Source organism: Tigriopus californicus, chromosome 11, assembly GCF_007210705.1.
Source record: "Tigriopus californicus strain San Diego chromosome 11, Tcal_SD_v2.1, whole genome shotgun sequence".
Lineage (NCBI taxonomy): Eukaryota > Metazoa > Arthropoda > Copepoda > Harpacticoida > Harpacticidae > Tigriopus > Tigriopus californicus.
This window is the reverse complement of record NC_081450.1, coordinates 7,240,423-7,258,680: the sequence shown is the minus strand read 5'-3', so window position 1 is coordinate 7,258,680 and position 18,258 is coordinate 7,240,423. Positions and strand designations below refer to the sequence as shown.

At 39.9% G+C, this 18,258-nt stretch overlaps 2 protein-coding genes across 3 annotated transcripts in view; both read right to left on the bottom strand.

The window, feature by feature from the left end:
* LOC131890906 (uncharacterized) overlaps nt 1-3,642 on the bottom strand; it is a 24,431-nt gene extending 20,789 nt beyond the window's left edge. The window contains exon 1 of one of the 2 annotated variants that reach the window (XR_009374352.1): nt 2,507-3,626. Coding sequence is in view for 1 of the 2 variants with exons in the window: in XM_059240355.1 (XP_059096338.1) it covers nt 2,507-2,660 (154 nt within the window). In the remaining variant the exon portion in view is untranslated. Of the gene's footprint in view, nt 1-2,506 lie in introns of both variants that reach the window. The other variant, XM_059240355.1, reaches the window with a different exon arrangement.
* Nucleotides 3,643-10,808: 7,166 nt separating this feature from the next.
* LOC131890907 (calmodulin-4-like) lies at nt 10,809-14,784 on the bottom strand. The gene is made up of 3 exons (XM_059240356.1): nt 14,189-14,784; nt 12,591-12,763; nt 10,809-12,129 (listed from the first exon to the last, which is right to left on the bottom strand). The coding sequence occupies exons 1-3, from the start codon at nt 14,363-14,365 to the stop codon at nt 11,904-11,906; spliced, it is 576 nt and encodes a 191-aa protein (XP_059096339.1). The 5' UTR covers nt 14,366-14,784; the 3' UTR covers nt 10,809-11,903.
* Nucleotides 14,785-18,258: the final 3,474 nt, after the last annotated feature.

Below are 18,258 nucleotides of genomic sequence, written 5' to 3'. Positions count from 1 at the left end.
TAACATAATCCGAAGGCATTCCAAGAGTCCTGAATAAAGTCAGTTGTCATTCCTACTGTTGAAGTGAGACTTAAAGCAGTTTTCTCAGTTTTTATTTAGTCTCAAATTCTGGCCTTCAATATGCTTCTGTAGCGAAGAGGAGATACGAGCACATGCCACATTCCTGGGTGTTTTCTTTTTCTGCCAGAAAACCAGCTCACCTACTGCTACATAAGAGTACAAGCCAACACAGATGTTGTTTTCAGCTTCAGTACATACTGCACAAGTGAGTGAGGCAAAAGAATGATCGAGAGAGTGCTGCGAGTTTGATGATGTGCCTTCAGTCTCCATTAAATTTCATCATTCAACCCTCCCTCCCTTCTTCTCTCTCCTTTTCCGCCTACTTCTCTCACTCTACCACCCATTCCGAATGGCATATCAGTGAAGATCTGTCAAAAATTGATGGATCAGCTCAATATAGGGCGGCATTGGTGAAACTGCTCTCTCAAACACTAAAAGCCACGGCCACCTTACGGCTACCAAGGTCAAACTAAATTTGTAGAGCGTCAAGGGTAGTCAGTTGTTGTATGTTGACGAAGTGAATTAAAGATGAATTTCGAAATTGGCAATTCTTTTCAAATCTGCATTCTTTAGTTACAGTTGTCGCAAAATGGATGATCAATACTTTTTTAGACTGGCGTATGCTGCCACTTCAGTTTATTGACCTAAAAAGTTAAATCAAGCAAATCAAAATTGTCCAATTTGCAATTGGGAGGCCGAAAGATTCAAAATCTGCTTTTGCTTCCTTCGATTTGTTTTTTTGTCCACATAACCAGTAAATACAAATATTGAATTTCTCCACGTACCTGGTTTTGAATTTTATTTCCATTTAGAGTTGAGGGAAAGGGATGTTTAGGTGTCATAAAAAGTACATGCAAGGAACAAAATCTGTTTTGTAAAATATCGATTCGTAATCGCAAGGTAAGTTCAATTTTATTGAATTAAATCATTTGCCATTAGTGCCAGTCAAAAACTGTTGTAAAATTAATTCAACAACACTCCTGACACTTCATGAAGGATCTTTTCCCATTTAGCCTTTCCCTTACATATTGAGACAAAAAATTGGCAAGCTAGGCAGGCTTTTTCCAATATCTCGATTCGTCTTTCAAGACTAACGAAGGTCGTCATTTATTAGGCAATGATGTATGGACGCAGGAATAAGGGAGTAGAATTAGTGTGAGATGTATCAGTAAATTCAGCATCGCAATTAGAGTAGGTTTAGCACGTTGGAAGTTCCAATATCGATGATGAATGATCAATACGTATATTTCAGGTTTCTTACAGAGAGGGGTAGACCGGGCACCTTAGCATAATTTTGTACAAACATTTGACCTTGGGCAAAAAGATGCCATCTCTGGATATCTTTTACTTGGAGCAATTGCCTTTCCAACCTACAGGTGTTTAAACTTTCGAGCAAATTAAAAAAGATAAACACTTCTTTTCAAGGCATGTGTGACACTCCTGTACTAGGGTATTCTCTGCGTGTAATATAATTGCAGGCTTTGTCAAGAAACTTTTCAAACTCAGCCAACGAATGCTACATAGGTGTTTACCTGACTTTGCTCCCCCAGTCAAAGTGTGTTCACTTTAAAATAACACAAACTCCAACCACACCAACTTTTTGAATGAGCCCATAATGACCAAGATGCCTGATAATATCCTAAGTGATCATTGAGTTTTTCAAGATGCTCAAAAACCATTGCCATAGGCAAAGGCCCTCAATGTTAGTAAACAAGCCCTTGTCAATTATAAGTCGAATCACTAGCGAAGGACAAGTTCTGCTCATTGAGACTCCAGCGTATGACTTCAAGGGTGGCCAGGGACGCCATGAGGCAGAGGGGCTTCTCTGGGGATGGCCTAGTTGGCATATTTCATGCCCATCCTATAAGCTTTTACACCAGCCAAAACGAATCGTTCCAGTCAGCCAGTCAGCTAGCGGGTCTTACGCTCTTTTGCTCTTTATGATATCCTCCATCCAATCTGAGTCATGTTCAAATGCATTTTGGGGGCTCACATTTTGCAAACATTGCCGACGACTGGGATGTGTGTAACAGAACACAGCTGTCTCATGCGTACACACTCACACATGGACACATCCAGCCAGCCGGCCTGTGCTGGCCTTATTGAAATGGTTGGGGGTCGACTCGCCGACTCGACGGCTCGACGATCTTGCCCTACCAATGCTTACCCAGATGGAAACTGGATTCGCCACTACCCAAGATAGAGAATGGTAGTTTAGTATCCAGCCTGTTGACTCTGAAGACTAAAAACAGGCCTCGGTGACAATTCCTGGCACTGGAATCACCTGACTCCGACTCCAGAGTGCCTATGTACTCGCGTACCTATAATACACATGGACAAACCACTCCTAGTTTCTTGATTCAGGATTCATGAATCTCGAATCTCGAATCATGGTGAATGAGTTGGCTCCTCAGCACCCCATGGATCGATCCATGATGATCCTTACCTTCAGCTTGTTGAACTTGGAGTAAAACACTCGCGGAGAACACGAGGGCCACGGCCTGTATCGTGGTCCCTAAACACATCACTGCACTTTTTCGCGACATTCGATGACAACCGTTCAAGCCCAGAGACACCATAATCAAACGCACAGACCACATTGGGTGCTCTTAACCCCACCCGTTAACGTTATGCACAAGGAATACGGGAGTACGACGGGACCCCACTACCCAAAATGAGGACAATGAATGATCACCACGGGTGGACGACTGATGAAATCGGCAACGTGTTGTCTCCTGGTTATCTCTTGGCTGCCAAACGCCAAGCACCGAACCCAAGAACAATAATGACAATATGACAATAGTTCCGATACCAATCGTCACTCATGCCTTGTCATGCTTTGAACTCACTCCGATCACTGTCGTGGTCTCTTCCACTTGCTTTTCGCGGGATTTTTTTTGCTGGCCTGACTCTCTGGCTCCCTCGTCCTCGTTCTTGTCTTCCCTTCTTCCAGTCCCACCCCGAAAGTGGAGCTGGGACGAGTTGGGACCGCTCGACCTAGTCGAGCAAGCGGGGGGCGCTGAGGGCACTCTCAGGGGCACTCTCAGGAGGGTTAGGTGCGTCGTGGACCACAAGCGCCACCAGGTCCTTCGCCAACGGACAAGAGGGACGGCCTCGCTCCTTTCAGTGCGAATTCACTTCGAGCGTACCATGTGTGTGAATAGGGAATGTGCTCAATTGCAATTGTGAATTCTCACTCCCAAACGATCGTAGAGGGAACAGCGGACTTGCAATGCTCCCAGACAATGACGAGGACTTCGTGATGTTCCCCGTCTACACTTTCATCAACGTCTAGAGCGAATGTCGTACTGACTGAGGACGCACTCACTCACTCACTCTGTTAGTCAGTCAGTCAAGTCAGTCGGTCAGTGAGGAGGAGACCATCCATCCGCCACATGGGCCACCACGACAACCCCAGTGGAGGAGTCGTAGTCGTGAAGTTCGAGCAGATCTACACAAAATTCCTCGCTCATATCATCCATCCACGCATCAACATATATAGGCAGTCAGTCACCAACGTTGCAACATTTTCAAGTCTCCGCGTTCGCATTTCTCCGGCCGTGTTCGTCTCTTGTCCCCGCCCCGTTTGCCTGGCTTCTTGAACGCTCGCTCCACACATGCACACACGCTCATAAACTTACACGCGCTCCACTCAATAACGGCGACTTGGCCCATCGCCTCGTTTCCAGAATGGAGGGAGCGGAGCTTGACGGGCTTCAGACAGGGTAGATCGAGACCAGCAGGGCGTGTTGGTTAACATCGGGATGCGGGCAGAACGCAGGCGCGCGGTTAAGCCCTTGAAAGGAGTGAATATTTTGGAAGCGCACCAGACCGCAGGATGACCAAAGATAAAAACCGAAATATTCGTCAACGAAAGTAAATAATGAGCAAATTTCCTTAAACCAAAGTGTTGGACGTATTTCAAGCAGTAGCTCGTTACTTCTTCAGGCTATCAGTATCATTGTACTGACGGCTAGAAATAATGCAAAAATGTGCCAAAATAGAAAAAAATTGGGACTCATTTGGCTACATTTTTAATGCAAAAATACTTCTTTTTTGTGTCACTTTGGAAATTATTCGAAGTGTCCACTGCACCTGTTTTCATGTGAAAAATAACTTCAGATTTTTTTAGACTTTCCAGAAAAATAGCTATGAGCCCTCAAAATCTTGAGCAAACAGAAGGCTATTAAATTCAAAATATATTTGCCAAAAAAGTGATGTGACCATGGTGATATAATTAAGAAAAAATCCCGAAAGATCCTGTACCACATGTAATGGACTTTTCCAATTCCAAAATAAACAAACGCAAGATTTTAATGATCACACTCAGGGCAAGCCAAGAAGCAAGAAGGACTATGTTAATGGCAATTCCAACTCCACCCAAGACAAATCAACCCAAGAAAATCAATTCAAGACAACTCAATTCAGCAAGCAACTCAACCAAGTAGACAATTCAGCCACCCAGCAGACACTTTAACCTAGTTCAACCTAACAAGCAACTTGACCAAACAGCCAACTCAGTTTTCACTTTTGGGAAACCAAAGTTAAATTTTGTTGAATTATTGCTCAATTTGCTTGTAGTAAAGTATAATACAGGATTTCAATAATTGATTTAAAATAAAAACAGTTCCAGTGGTCACATACTTGAATAGAATGAATTAATATTGGGATAAAAGAGTAGCTGTGTTTTTACCAAGTAAAGCCAGTTCAATAATTTTGTAAAAAAAACCTCTTATTGTGTTTCACAAATTAAAACTATTTTGAATAAGCACTGTGAAGAGGGCAATATTGCCTGCTGGGTTAGGTTGCCTGTCAAGATTTCCATGAGAAAAGTAGTTGTGGGGTGGGTAGTTTTAGGTCAAGCTGTCTGTTAGGCCAAGTTGTCCTGGGTTGAGTTGTCTTGGTCAAGTTACCTGACCTCAAATTGTCTTGGGTTCAGATGTCTTGTGTAAAATTGTCATGGGGGATCCAGGTATCTTGGGTCCAGGTATCCTGGGTCCAGGTATTTTGGGTCCAGATATTTTGGGTCCAGGTATCTTGGGTCCAGGTATCTTGGGTCCAGGTATTTTGGGTCCAGGTATTTTGGGTCCAGGTATCTTGGGTCCAAATATCTTGGGTCGAGTTATCTTGGGTCCAAGTATCTTGGGTCGAGTTATCTTGGGTTGAGTTGTCTGGGTCCTTTTTTTCCTTTCCTTTTTCAGTTTTTTTAACCGATGCTTCGGAATGATTTCCCAGCAAGTCAAGTTATGTTTTATAAAAGATTTGATCTACCAACGAATTAGTACCTGCCACTTTGAGGCACCCCTGAACGTAGGGCTGGTCAGGTATCGTTTGCAGTAAACGGTCCAAGGCTCGCTTAAAACTAGGCAAGGGTTCATCTAATACATAGAATTGTCCGAGAGGTATGGGCAAAAGGTTGTACAGTGTAGGGGCTCTATTTGAAACAAAAGCAGCCTTTAGACTCTTTAAGAGCTTACTATCCAACGAACTTGCCTATGTCGAATCGCACTCTGGGAGTGTTCAATGCCTGGATTGGGGCAAAGACCATGGAGACAATTGATCATGTAAAGAATAAGGTATTGCTCATATCTTTGTTGAATGCTATATAATTCAAGAGACTGGAGTCTTTCCCAATAACTTAGGTCGTCTATACCAGCAATGTTTCTTGTAAAGCTCCGTTGCACTTTTTCAACCTTATTTAGCCCTGCTGCGGTCGTTGGGGCCCAGATGGGGGGAAGCATGCTCCAGGTGCGGCTGAACTATACATTTGTAAAGGGTCTTCAGCATAAATGTATCCCTGGATTTGAAAGTTCTGTATATCCATTGGCATGTTTGAAATGCCTTACACACTTTGGTCTTTTTATGTTTAGCAAATTTTCCTTGGTTTTCAATGATCATCCCTAGATTTTTAATAGAGTCGACTACCTCTATCAGGTTATGACGGTCATCTAGATATGATGCCATGCCTATATTTTTGGGATCGAAAGACATGGCCTTAGATTTCCCCCCATTCAGTTTCATATTTTGTCCGTGTACCCATTCATAGACCCGATCATGGAGGTCTCAATTTAACTAGAAGTCTTTCCAATTGTCGTCGGATACCTCGGTAGGCTTCGATCTCATTAAGATACGGGGCAAAAACGATGATTTAGGCCTCACCTTGGATCAGTTTTAGCCCTCTATCCTTTGTAATAGGCTACTGCTCATCACTTGCTGCCATTGCGCTCCAGTTTTCTCTTATCGAACTGTATATAATTTAAGATTATTGCCATTGGAATTCGAGGATCGTCCAATAGTTGGCTCTTTTCGCTCAGTAGTTGTTAAAACACCTTTCATTCACTGTCAAGGAGTGCTTGGATGTTTCTGGCAACCACTGACATCAAATGTGTGGAAGTTTGCACGAATTCCTCTCACACGTAATTTTTATTCACGCAAGTCAAATTTCTTTGTTCGTCCATGTTGTATTACCCATTTAGTTTACCCTCAACTTGGACAACTGAAAATTTGAACCCTAGACTAAACGTGGAGACGAGAATTATTCTATATACAACCTACTTGAGCTACAGCGTGAAACTTGTCATTTTCGTCCCTATAATTTTGAATATCTATGGCTAGTGAATCTGCGTGGCTTGGACAGCGTGACTATGAGTTTTCCAATTTCTGGTCGGGAGGTTCAGTTCAATAGTTTCTAAATTTTCCGTTCTACTATTGGGGTACATTTGGCGGCGTCAAATATGTCCAGTCATAAACCACTGAAAATTATGGATGTACATCGACCAAGACTAGTCGTAACAAAAAGCCAATTCCGCCGCAATTACCTTATTACCTTCAGGCTGTCTTTAGAAACTTTGGTCCGATTTGCTAGTCAAGATATCAGGGCTGCCAGGCATATGTTGAAAATTGCGTTTTCTTGAGCTTCAGAAAGTTATACACAGGGCGAACCTGCTACATGACAAGACTAATGGTCCAGTCCTGATGACTAGTCTTGGTCATCGAGATACGTCCATAATTTTCAGTGGTCTATGGTCCAGTGTATCGTCGTCCATGACCCGATCGAAATCATTTTGTATGTCTTGATTGCAACATGAATATCTACCAAAATCTAACTTTGTGTCATCTGCATATGACGAGATTGATGATTAAAGGGGTAACTTTTGTAAGGGTGAAATAAAAATGATAAATATTAAAGGCCCAAGAATTGATCCCTGGGGCACACAGGAAGCTACATTTTGCGTGTGTCCCAGTACTCCGTCAACTTCGACGTTTTGGGTGCGACCCGTCGGAAATTCTCTGATCCACACTTGAACATTCCCACCAGAGGGTTCCCACTAATACCCACTAATATGTCAGTAAAATAATTGAGCAGTAAAGCATGGTCTACTTTGTCAAACGCTTTAGCGAAGTCCAGGTATTTAACGTCTACACAATCATATTAATGCTGAAGTCTCTCAATTACGTCGTCAAAATGCTGTACTAATTGCGCCAGAGTGCTGAAATGTTCAAGATGCCCAACGGGTTTAATTGTCCTGTCACCTGTTTATGGCAAGCAAACCTTAATGATTCAGGCGAGGTCGACCGTTGGGCATTGACAATCAAGCTGGAGCTCTTTATTCCCCTTTCATCTTGTTGTCATCATACAAGGAAGGCGACCGAAAACTAAGTCACTATCTTAATATCTAGTTTTAACCAGAAACTAGACATGAGATTTGGAAATGAAAATGATTACATTTCAAGGATTTTTAGGAAAAAGGAGACTTCAGCTAGACATTTTTATGAAAAAATGTTATTCGAAAACTCCAAAACACGAAAAATTGTTGTATATTTTGAATTTTCCACCATCTTACATACATGAATAAATGAACAATATTTTATCTCAACCAAGTGCTATATAACTAAGGTTTGCTGAAAGGGTATTTCAGTGCTCAAGCCTAGTGCGTTGTGAAAAAACCTAGAAATATACACTGTTTCACCTACTTTGACCCATTTTGTCAGTTTTTCGAAAATTCTAAAAAGAGTTCATTTTCCTGTTTCTTTTTTTAGTTTTGTCTTTTTCGAAAAAGACATAAAATCTACCTAAAGTGTTCATTAATCAAGTGATTAATCTAGTTTAGATCATGAGAAATAATTTCATAGTGATTTTTTGCCATCATCGATAGTCCTTTTCATTAAGCAGAGGAAGCGCCCTCTGCTTGAGGGCTGTGAGGACAAAGTGTTATGATATAATGAATAACCCAACAACTCATCTGGGAGTTTCACAATTTCTTGATGATTAACTTTAAAAACATCACTTTGTTTAGACTTATACTTGGTTTTTTAGGGCAATTTTATGGAAGAAGATGACCACAAAAAGTCGCTGGTATGCCACAAATATAGAATATATAGCTCCTTGTTTGTTTCAATTTGGAGGTAGAAATTGTTTATGATTATACTCTTTTAGGATTTGAAAGATCTCTCAGAAGTATTAGTTATCCATTTATGGTGTTAGAATGTATCGACACTTAGTTATTCAACGAAAAATACCTTGTTCAAATCAGGTATCTTACAGCGTATTCTCGTGCGTTTCCTGGTCCGCAAGGAGAGAAGGCAGAGGAGAAAAAAAGGGCTTCGCCAGTGCACAGAGAGGTTTAGAGACAAGTAAATCCAACTTGCGTGAAATTACAAAGCTCTCCTGACAAATCTAGTTTATCTAGTGGAAAAATGTCCGAAATGAACAAAACATTCAAGTTCATTGGCTGAAAAACCATTCTATGCAGAGTCAGTATTTCAACGCCTCTACAAGATCAAACCAATATATGGAACTCTTTGTTGGCTTAATAATTGCTTCCTGATTAATATCAGCTCTGAACGGAGTGAAAATTACAGATTATTTTCCTGAACCACTGATAGGTAATTTCATCCTTAATTAAATCCGTCAAATACTTTTCCTAGTATTCCCCGGGACGGAACCAGGATTCGCAAATTGGAAAGCGGTTGCTCTACCGATACGGTACCCCAGCAAGCTATTTTTGCCTTGCACATAAAGCAATGAAAAATTTCAATGACAATGAAACAATAGAACGTGAATGTAAAGTTTCTGCCCCCCCATGACACTTCAACTCTCAACGAATTGCTCAACCAATTTTTGATATGTGATAAGAAAGGAAATTGTACTTTTTCCACAATTTAGCTAAATTGAATGAAAATTGAAGCCTTTGAGAGCTGTGGGTTCTGGTGCTTGCTAAAAATCATGACTTTCTTGATCTTTTCTTACTCTGATTGAAAGAGGTGACCTCGTCCAAAGCACTGGCTGCAAACTCTCAAATCGCCTATTGGATATCATTGGAGTAATGGGATGCCAGATCAGTTTATTTTCTCCTAATATTGTTGAAAAATACCTTTCGTTTATGGCTCAGTGCTTTTGGTGGTGTCATGTATCACAGTTTTAAACAAGAAAATTTCTGTTGAAGATGAAATGGTCCTCCATTTCTATGTCACTTAGAATTAGAACTTTGGCACCAGTCTTTGTCACAATCCGAAACTACTTTGTAATTATACTGAAACTAACGTTCATCATTGAAGTTACCAATCCTAACTTTACATTTGTAAGTGTGCAATAGTGTATGAATGACAAATTGACATGCTCCTTCTAGGGGGCAAAGACTTTTCAATCAAAGGTTATACCTGGAGGGAAGATTCTTGCATTGTCGCCTCTTAAAGTGATTGGCCAGACAAACATCCTGTACCTATGTTTATAATATTGCATGATAAGAATGAATCTGAGTTCAGAGGTAGCATTTTAATAATGCCAGAGTGAAAAGATTACACAACGGTTTTGTGATTAAGATTAATCTCTATTACATGTTAAATATAAGATTATACTGCTTTCAAGTTTCTTGAAATTATATCAGGACAATTTGTTCAAATTTAATCCTCCATATCTTGCACATTTACTCATGCATCCATGAAAATACAAACGGAGCTGCGTCCCAACCTTCAGCATAGTGTATCTCCAACAAATGCAATGACGAAAGAGTTACACCCATTCAAAATGAATGGATGGAATATGTAATATATGCAGGCTCATGGCAATCTGCATCCTATGTTCTTTGTCAAAAATATTTTTCTAAAAAAAGTTATTAAAGTTTCCCCAAAATTGAAGCAAATGAATAAAATGTTCATGAATTGCAGAAATATTGATAATTTTGTGCTAAAATGGAAGAAACTGGATTATGAAATGCCTAAAAATGGCAAATATTGCTGATAAAATTGCAAAGTTTGCAGATGCAAAAAATGCAGAAAATTCTTGGATGTGCAACGTTTTGCAAAATTTGCAGAACTTGCAAGGATGCAAGTTTTGGCCGGCCCTAGATATCAGTGTTCAAATTATTATTCTTGCAGGATTTGACATTCATAGTTTCACAATGCTTAACCGATATGTTTTTCACTGAATGATACCATGATAAAGTCTGACAACTTAGAGCGTATTCTCTTGTTTCTGCGTTCGTTTGTCCCGACCTCGACGAGACAAAGGTCGTTCATTACTCTTTCAAGTACTTGACTTTGTCCACGGACTTCTGAAGATTCTAATTTCTAGAAGTTCGTTGTCCAATGAAAAGAAGAGTAGGTCCCTACTGTTCTCACTACTTATTTCAATTCGATGGGTCTGACGATCTTTAGCTGAAAGTTAGGGCGATCAGGAAAATACCCTACAACTTATGAACTAAAAATGATAATGAGGTAGTCAAAAATACCTCGTTTGAAATATTTTTTAGAGAGAACTACATACAATATATTTTCAAATCTTGTGAGGCTGAAGACGGAGAATTGTTAAACTTGAACACAAGCAAATAGTAGCACACATCCAAAACAATAAAAAAGTCGAATGAGATTTCCTTTAGCTTAACTGTGATCCGTGGAAGGCAAAATACATGAAGGGATAGGTTGCCTACAGCTTGAGAGAATAGAGCGAATGATTTGGAGTAGGTTGTTCTCTTAAAGAATCATTTGAAGGGAAAAGATCACAGTGTTGATTTATACATTTGAGATGAATACTGAGGTTCAGAGATCTCATGATTCGGAGAAAAATGAGAAACATTGAATGCTATTTAGACTCATAAAGATCGCAAAAAGATGAAAGCCATGGAGGCACGTTTGAGGTGAATACAGGACTACCAAAATTTGCTTAAGTGATGGATTGACAAAGGTATTGAAATGGAAAATTAGCAATGTATGTTTGGTCTATCATCAAAGCCATTCGAAAGGGTGGTCTCTAGTTAAGGTTTCTCAGAAAATAGTAAATATTCTTTTAAAAGTTTCGATCAATCTATTTGGAATAAATTTAATGCACAAATTTCCTAACGGACGATCAAAGAAATTCACCCCAACATGGCGAGGTACCCACCAACTATTAATGTAATAGGTTCAAAGTCACCCATAAATCGAGGAGTGTCATTCGTCTCTCGTCGTTAAAGAACGACAGAAGAAAATTCCCAAGAGGCCGTCGTAGCGCAAGAATTTTCTTGATCTATGACTAAGCTGTTACTTGGGCAGATGAAGGTTAACTTGATGTGTTTTGTATCAATGTACCATGGGTATCAAGGCATATAAATATGGGTCAGATCCGTGGAAAAATCTTTCAAATATTAGCTATTTGCTAAATAACTCTCGATAAAGACCAAGTTAAAGGGAGGGATTGAAGAGAGCATTGCATCAAAACTCATTCAGCGGCAATCTTAATCTTAGAATCCGAACGAAAAATTGGAAATTTTGCGCCATTCTTTTGATTGGCCCCGAAACAGGTTTTGCCAATCATTGCTTATCTTTCCTCAATTCGTTTTACGTTTCTGAACAAATGATTGGAACTGCTAATCCACGTTGGTTTCTTGAGTGGTAGTGGAACAAGCATCGTCTTCACAAAGAGTTGTTGTGGCAGTCTCAGTTTCCTCGTCATGTGAGCGATGATGTTCAAGGAGCAACTCGAGTGTGTGCCGTCTCGTGTTCATCATGTCGCAGAACTCTTCGTAACTCAGTTTCTCATCTTTGTCCTTGTCGAACTCCTTAAAGCAGGCTTCAACATCATTGGCACTTAACCTTTAACAGATTTAACAGAACGTGGTTATTTCGCCAGTCCATATTCTTGAGTGAGAGTTGATTCGTAGTGGTATTAAACGTTCTCCACAATCAAATGCACGTTGTACCAATAATTTGGGCTCTAGTTACCTGGCACTTATTGGTTAGTCTTTTTAGATTGTTCTTGACAAAAAGCTCCCACTCCTTGACAATATGAAACACTCACATTACAAATCATTCAATACCAGCAATTCAAATGAATTTTTTAAATAATATTTCCTTTGCTTTGAAATCTGCATCACTCTCTCCAATACAACTTCCAAGTTTTTTACGTAAGAAATGATACTCCATGATCAAAGGTCTTGAAAACAGCATAACACGGTCTCTTGGAATCGAAATAGGCATATACGCCTATTGTTGTGCTTGTACTTATCATTACAAAAAGACAAATAGAAAGAAAAAGTGCCTTTTCTGGAACTTACCTTCTTGTGGATCTGTTAGAGGCTTTGAGCATTTCGGACTTCGTGACAAACCCGTCGCTATTGATGTCCATGGCTTTAAAGGCACGCTCGTTCACAGTTTCTCTATCACAGAATTCTTCGTACGATATTCGTCCGTCCCGATCTCTGTCCTTGCTGTTGAAGAAGAGAAGCACCTGGAGCCAAAAACACAATTCTATGAATTAGTGGCACTTTGATATAAATGATTGCTTAATTGGCAAAATGATGCGATGACACCTTATCTCATAAATTAGTATTGGATATCGCGTGATTGTCAGTTTCATAAAAAAACTCAAGATAATTGATTTTTTTGCTATTGTCCACCCAAAGATAATCTAGTCTATTCAACTTGAATAAACGCGAGTTACATAATGTTTGAAAAAGCCAGTTAAGAATTGTGCTTATATGTTTTCCATATAAATGTTTGAGATGGAACCTCTCCATCCATAAGCTGAGTGTTAAAAAGGCTGAGGAGGCCAAAGGTGGTGGCTATTTTTGCTCTTTAACAACGTGGTGTTCCGGATTTGCCGGTTTTCAACGAAATAGTGCATTTTCACTCCTAGTTTTCATATGCAATTTGACTATCAAACTATTTGATATTGTTTCAACGAGACCACTCCCAATGATCACTCATTACATTTATCATTGCACGCTATCGGAGATAGCAAAAGCAGATACATGCTCATCAGTTGAACAACTCCGCTCTTCTCGCTCGGAATCCTCTTTCGCTTATTCTCTTGCCCTTTAACATTCTTGGGGAATATGTATGCATGTTACTTCGTTAACAATTGTTGCCCTTGTATTATATTTAATGAAGATAGGCATAAGTCCAAAGAAACTTTAAAATATTGTTTGTCAAGCCATACACTATTTTACCTTTTCAACGCATGCAGTTATTTTTCCAAGTTTCATTCTTGTTTTGGACTGAATACTTGCATCTAATTTCATCAACTGCGCTTGTTTTAACGCCACATGTATTTCATTGTTTTATCAATGGAAGTATTATCTTACGAAAATGTTTACTCTCCGAGTATGAGGGCAATCTGAAGATGTGGCCTCATGTATTGTTACATATCTAGCCAACACTTCTTATAATAAATATAAACCATGTATTTTGCACACTTTGTTTCACCTTTGTTTGAACTTTTAGGACATATATGCTCTTTATGCATTCTTCCTAGTTACTCCTTTTTGGCTTGTGAATCGTAAAAGCTCTTTAGCGAGGTGAGTTTATTACCCTGCACGGTGTCTGTGCATACATGCACACTAGATGGCAAATATTGCCAGTTGGGAATGATTTGTGACATACTGTAGAAGTTCTGTTCCTTTCGAGCAAGTAAAAACCTTAAAACTTCAATGTCGTGATTTTTTTATTAGTGGCAACCTTTAGTTGAACAAATTTTCCAAGCTAGAGGTTTGGTTCCAAGCCCAGTGGTTTTCAATCGAAGATCTACATGACTCACCCCAAGAATTATACCACTATGAGATTAACGTAACCTAAAACTGACTTGACTCTGATCCGTTGCAGACTCAACACAGTTACGGTTCGTTGATGAAGCGAATCATGATTTAGCTCTTACCTCTTCATGTGTTATGGCAATGCCGTGGTTTTGAAACACTCCCACATACTCTTCCATCGACAGATAGCCATCTTTATTGGTGTCGGCATCGGTGAAAGCCTTCCACAATTCTTCTTCCCGACGCCGATTGTTCCCTTTCTTGAGCATCAAGCTCATGGCGGCCCCATGAATAGGCATTTTCCTGTCCTTAGAGTCGCACTCAATGGTCGGTCTTGATTGAGCTTTGGAATTGGCATGGACAGGTTGATGCACGCAATTTCACCCCAGATGTCCGTGATTCCAGGTGCCGATCCGCAAAATGAACAGACTGGTTGTTGAAGTAGGAGCAAATGAATAACTCACCAATCCGTTAGGGAGAGTTCGATCGTGTGTTCTAGCTATCAAGCAACCAAAATGCTCACTCACCCTTGGTGTCGAGAGTGCTTGAGCCGATGGGTTCCTTTCGTTTTAGTGGTTCTGTCTTTGGGAAAGCGAAGCACAATCATGCAGTTCCGCTTTAGAATGTGAGCATACAAAGGCCCGGACAGGCTTACTTACTGCTAAATAATCTACCTGCTATATATACGCTTAGTCCAAGCCCAGGATATCTACAAGTCGTTGCCGTCGGCTAGCCTGGACAAGCTTGCTCAGGCCCAATGACAGTCCCATCATCACCCGAAAGGCCCCTAGACAAGTGGTTCCTCCTCACGGGTAATGGCTCGTCAGAGGGACGCTTATACTGTATACCGTATACCGCATACCTACTACATAGCGTTGATTCACTAATTGGTTTTAGGGTCCCGTGGGTTCCCGGGATCTCTAATCAGAGAAAGCGAATTGTGTACAAGTACACGGCTAGTCATTACTTGCAAGTTTAAAGTCGAATGGAAACGACGCCCATGAAATCAAGCAAAGTGATTCAACACGCCTATGATCGATTTCAAATTGTTGGACAAACATGATCAACCATTCGGCTGTCCCTAATTTAAACCAACGGCCTGTCAATGCGTATTATCTGCGTTCATGTTGTACGTCAAAATGCATTTTCCAGAAGGAGCCTCATGAAAAGCACATGCTTCATTATTATGGCTCTTTGCGGCGATCCCCCAAGCAATAACGTTTGTCAACAAATCGACAACTCGACAAATCCACAACGTGGTGTCACATTTTCTCCGGCATGGTTGAATTATAGTAGAACTCATGTGTAGGTGTACCCCCATCATAAAATTTTGCGATATGATGACAATTATATTTTATATCTTGGACAGATACCCATACAAAAATACAAAATCTAACCAGTACTTACCAGTTCTTGATTATCTAGTTGGTTTCCAAATGTACTGAATTGGTTAAGGCCAAGTTAAGACCAAGCTATTGTGGGCCTGGGGAGCATTAGGCATTTGTTATTTCGGGACATTCTGCACATCGCAATGCATTAAGACTGCGGTCATAAAGCGTGGTCGTTATTCTTGCGGTTAATTCTCTTGAAAGTTTGATAGGGTCCCCCAAAATTACTGTCGCTGAATAGTCAATTCGTAAATGCAAAGCTTCCTCTTTCCTCTTAGGTTACAAAACCAGAATGTGTGTAAAACATCCTGCCCTATATGATATATCTTACATCATTTATCCGATGAAAAAGACTCTACAGTTATGTAACTTTATTTCAAGCACATTTACTGTGGTTGTTTTCCAAGCTTTTTATGGTTCTTCAATTAATATTGGAAAAGCAAGGTTGCGGTGGATCACTGGTCAAACGTTACGTCGATATTTTATTTCAAATCGAGATTAAATTCTATCCTTCTCTAAAGACCTCTAAATTCTGAAGATACGCTCATGTGATGGGATGTGACTCAATAAACAGTTGATGGAATTTGAAAAATCGAGAGAAAGAAAATATTCCAGATTTTGGCATAAGGATTTGTTCCTTCAGAGCACTCAAGTTAGTTAACAAATTGGCAGCAAGGTTGGGAAATATTTTTTTCGTCTTCATTGAGGCATTTGGTTACGTGAGGGCTAAACTATCTATACAATCAGGTCGAATAGTTTTTACAAAAAATAATCGCCTGGCAACTCGTTCAAACTCGGAATTGATGATCTAACCTCATGCTAAAGAGTGTCATGGTTTGAATAGATTAATGTCTTTTCTCATTCATTTTGAATTGCAATGAAGAACGCATGGTATTGATGACTGTCATGACTGTCAGAACTGCATGTCATTAAGAGGGTTGCTCAAAAAATGCATTTTGAGTTGGCAAAAACGAATGAACATACAACAGAAAGGACAAAAAATGTAAAGAAAAGGCAAAAAAGGCATATCACTTTCGTATTATTGATTTTTTTTAACAGAATCAAAAGCAAAATTGTGAAATGATAAAACGGCCTCAAACGGCGGACCTCGAACCCAAAATGGGACATACAAAAATATATTGAAAAAAACTCTGTCAAATAATAATCCAATGAGATTGAAACTCGCAATAAAGAAAAAAAAACTTTGTTGGGTATGACGCCTAGTAGTAAACATAACTCAATTTAAAGCCTTCAGGTCTTGTTGTTCCGGAAAACGTCAGTCACCGATGGATGACCTTGTTGCCAACCTGTTAAAGGCTGGCTATGTCTTGAATCTTGATACTGGAACAGTGTTTAGGGAAAACCTAATGTCTCGCTAAGATAAAAAGATACAGTAGCAATGGCTTCTAGGGGAATTTCAGGGCCCGTTAAAGCTTTTGTCTTGGCGTCAAGAGTAAATCAGATGGGTTTGACCTTCATGGACTTCCAAGACATGTATAACGCTGATGCCCAGCCGATATCAACCCAGTGTGCATCATTCAGATCTTCTCCAACTTTTTGAAGGCTTTGAGCCCCAAACAACTGGAATTATAAGAAGGGATTTGAAACCGACGGTCACTCGATTTTCTTTCTTTCGTAAATTCGTAAAAAAAATCATCACAGTTGGAGGGTATAGATAAATGACATTTGTAAGAATTGAAAATACTGATCCTAATGATCTGTTTCAATAATTTAATAAAATAAAATCAATAAATTTCATTGGTACAAGTGTCATTTATTTATCCCTGCAACTATGATCATTATTTTTTATTACAAATCAACCAAATAATGAATATTGACTAATGATCGATTTCAAGTCCCTTCTACTTCGTTATCTCGCTCTTTCTCTGATGCTGCAGGTAGTTTTGTCAATCGAAATGTAAATTCCCTTGTTTCCGTTGGTTTTAAATCCGATAATCTAATGATAATTTTTACACTGGCAATGAAACTGAACCATGAGGACACTTTTTCTAAAATCTTGAATAGATCATAAAAAATAAATCGCTATTTTCTATAGCCTGTTGCCCCCCTGAATCTTTCAGCGTTCTTTTTATTTTCCAATCTTAAGGTCATCTCTCCACACTTGAAGAGATCAAAGTCAGCACGGGTACAATCCTTGAACGCAGTAGGTAGATCAATTATCCCAGAGCCTCTATTGTCAATTTGATGGGCGGGGTCCGCATATTTCACCACTTTTCTTGACATCCTGAAATGAGGGCTAAATTGTACACCGGATCATCCTTCATGAGTCAAGTGCTGATCCTCTTGACTCGACCACCTGTCACCTCAGCCTTAATATTATTACAACTTTATACTATGCACAAGCCAGGGTTTGCATTGATAATGATGGGAGGGAGAGACATACTGTTTTTGATGCTGTCGTCGTCGTTGTTGTTGTTGTTTCTCTTCTTTTTAGGCCTGAGCCGGCTTCATCCGTACATACTCGTAGTAGAGCTCTGTAGTTCCGAGAATTGGGATGACATCTTACAAAAAAGTGCGCGAGGTTGACGAAATGCCAGTGTCTTGCATTGATTTCCTTGCACCTGTTTACCAACAACACCAAGGTTTGATGATAATGATGATGATGACGATGATACCATGGCAATATCTATTTGTTGATCCCGTATCCTGGCCACTGATAAAGATAAATCCTCATAGGGCAAGCCACCAAAGTCGGGAGGTTCGTGCTGTCCACAAAGCAGTGCTAACTTGTTTTTTGCCAGTGGTTTTGATGAGTGCTTCATTGCCCGATTAGACTATGATAC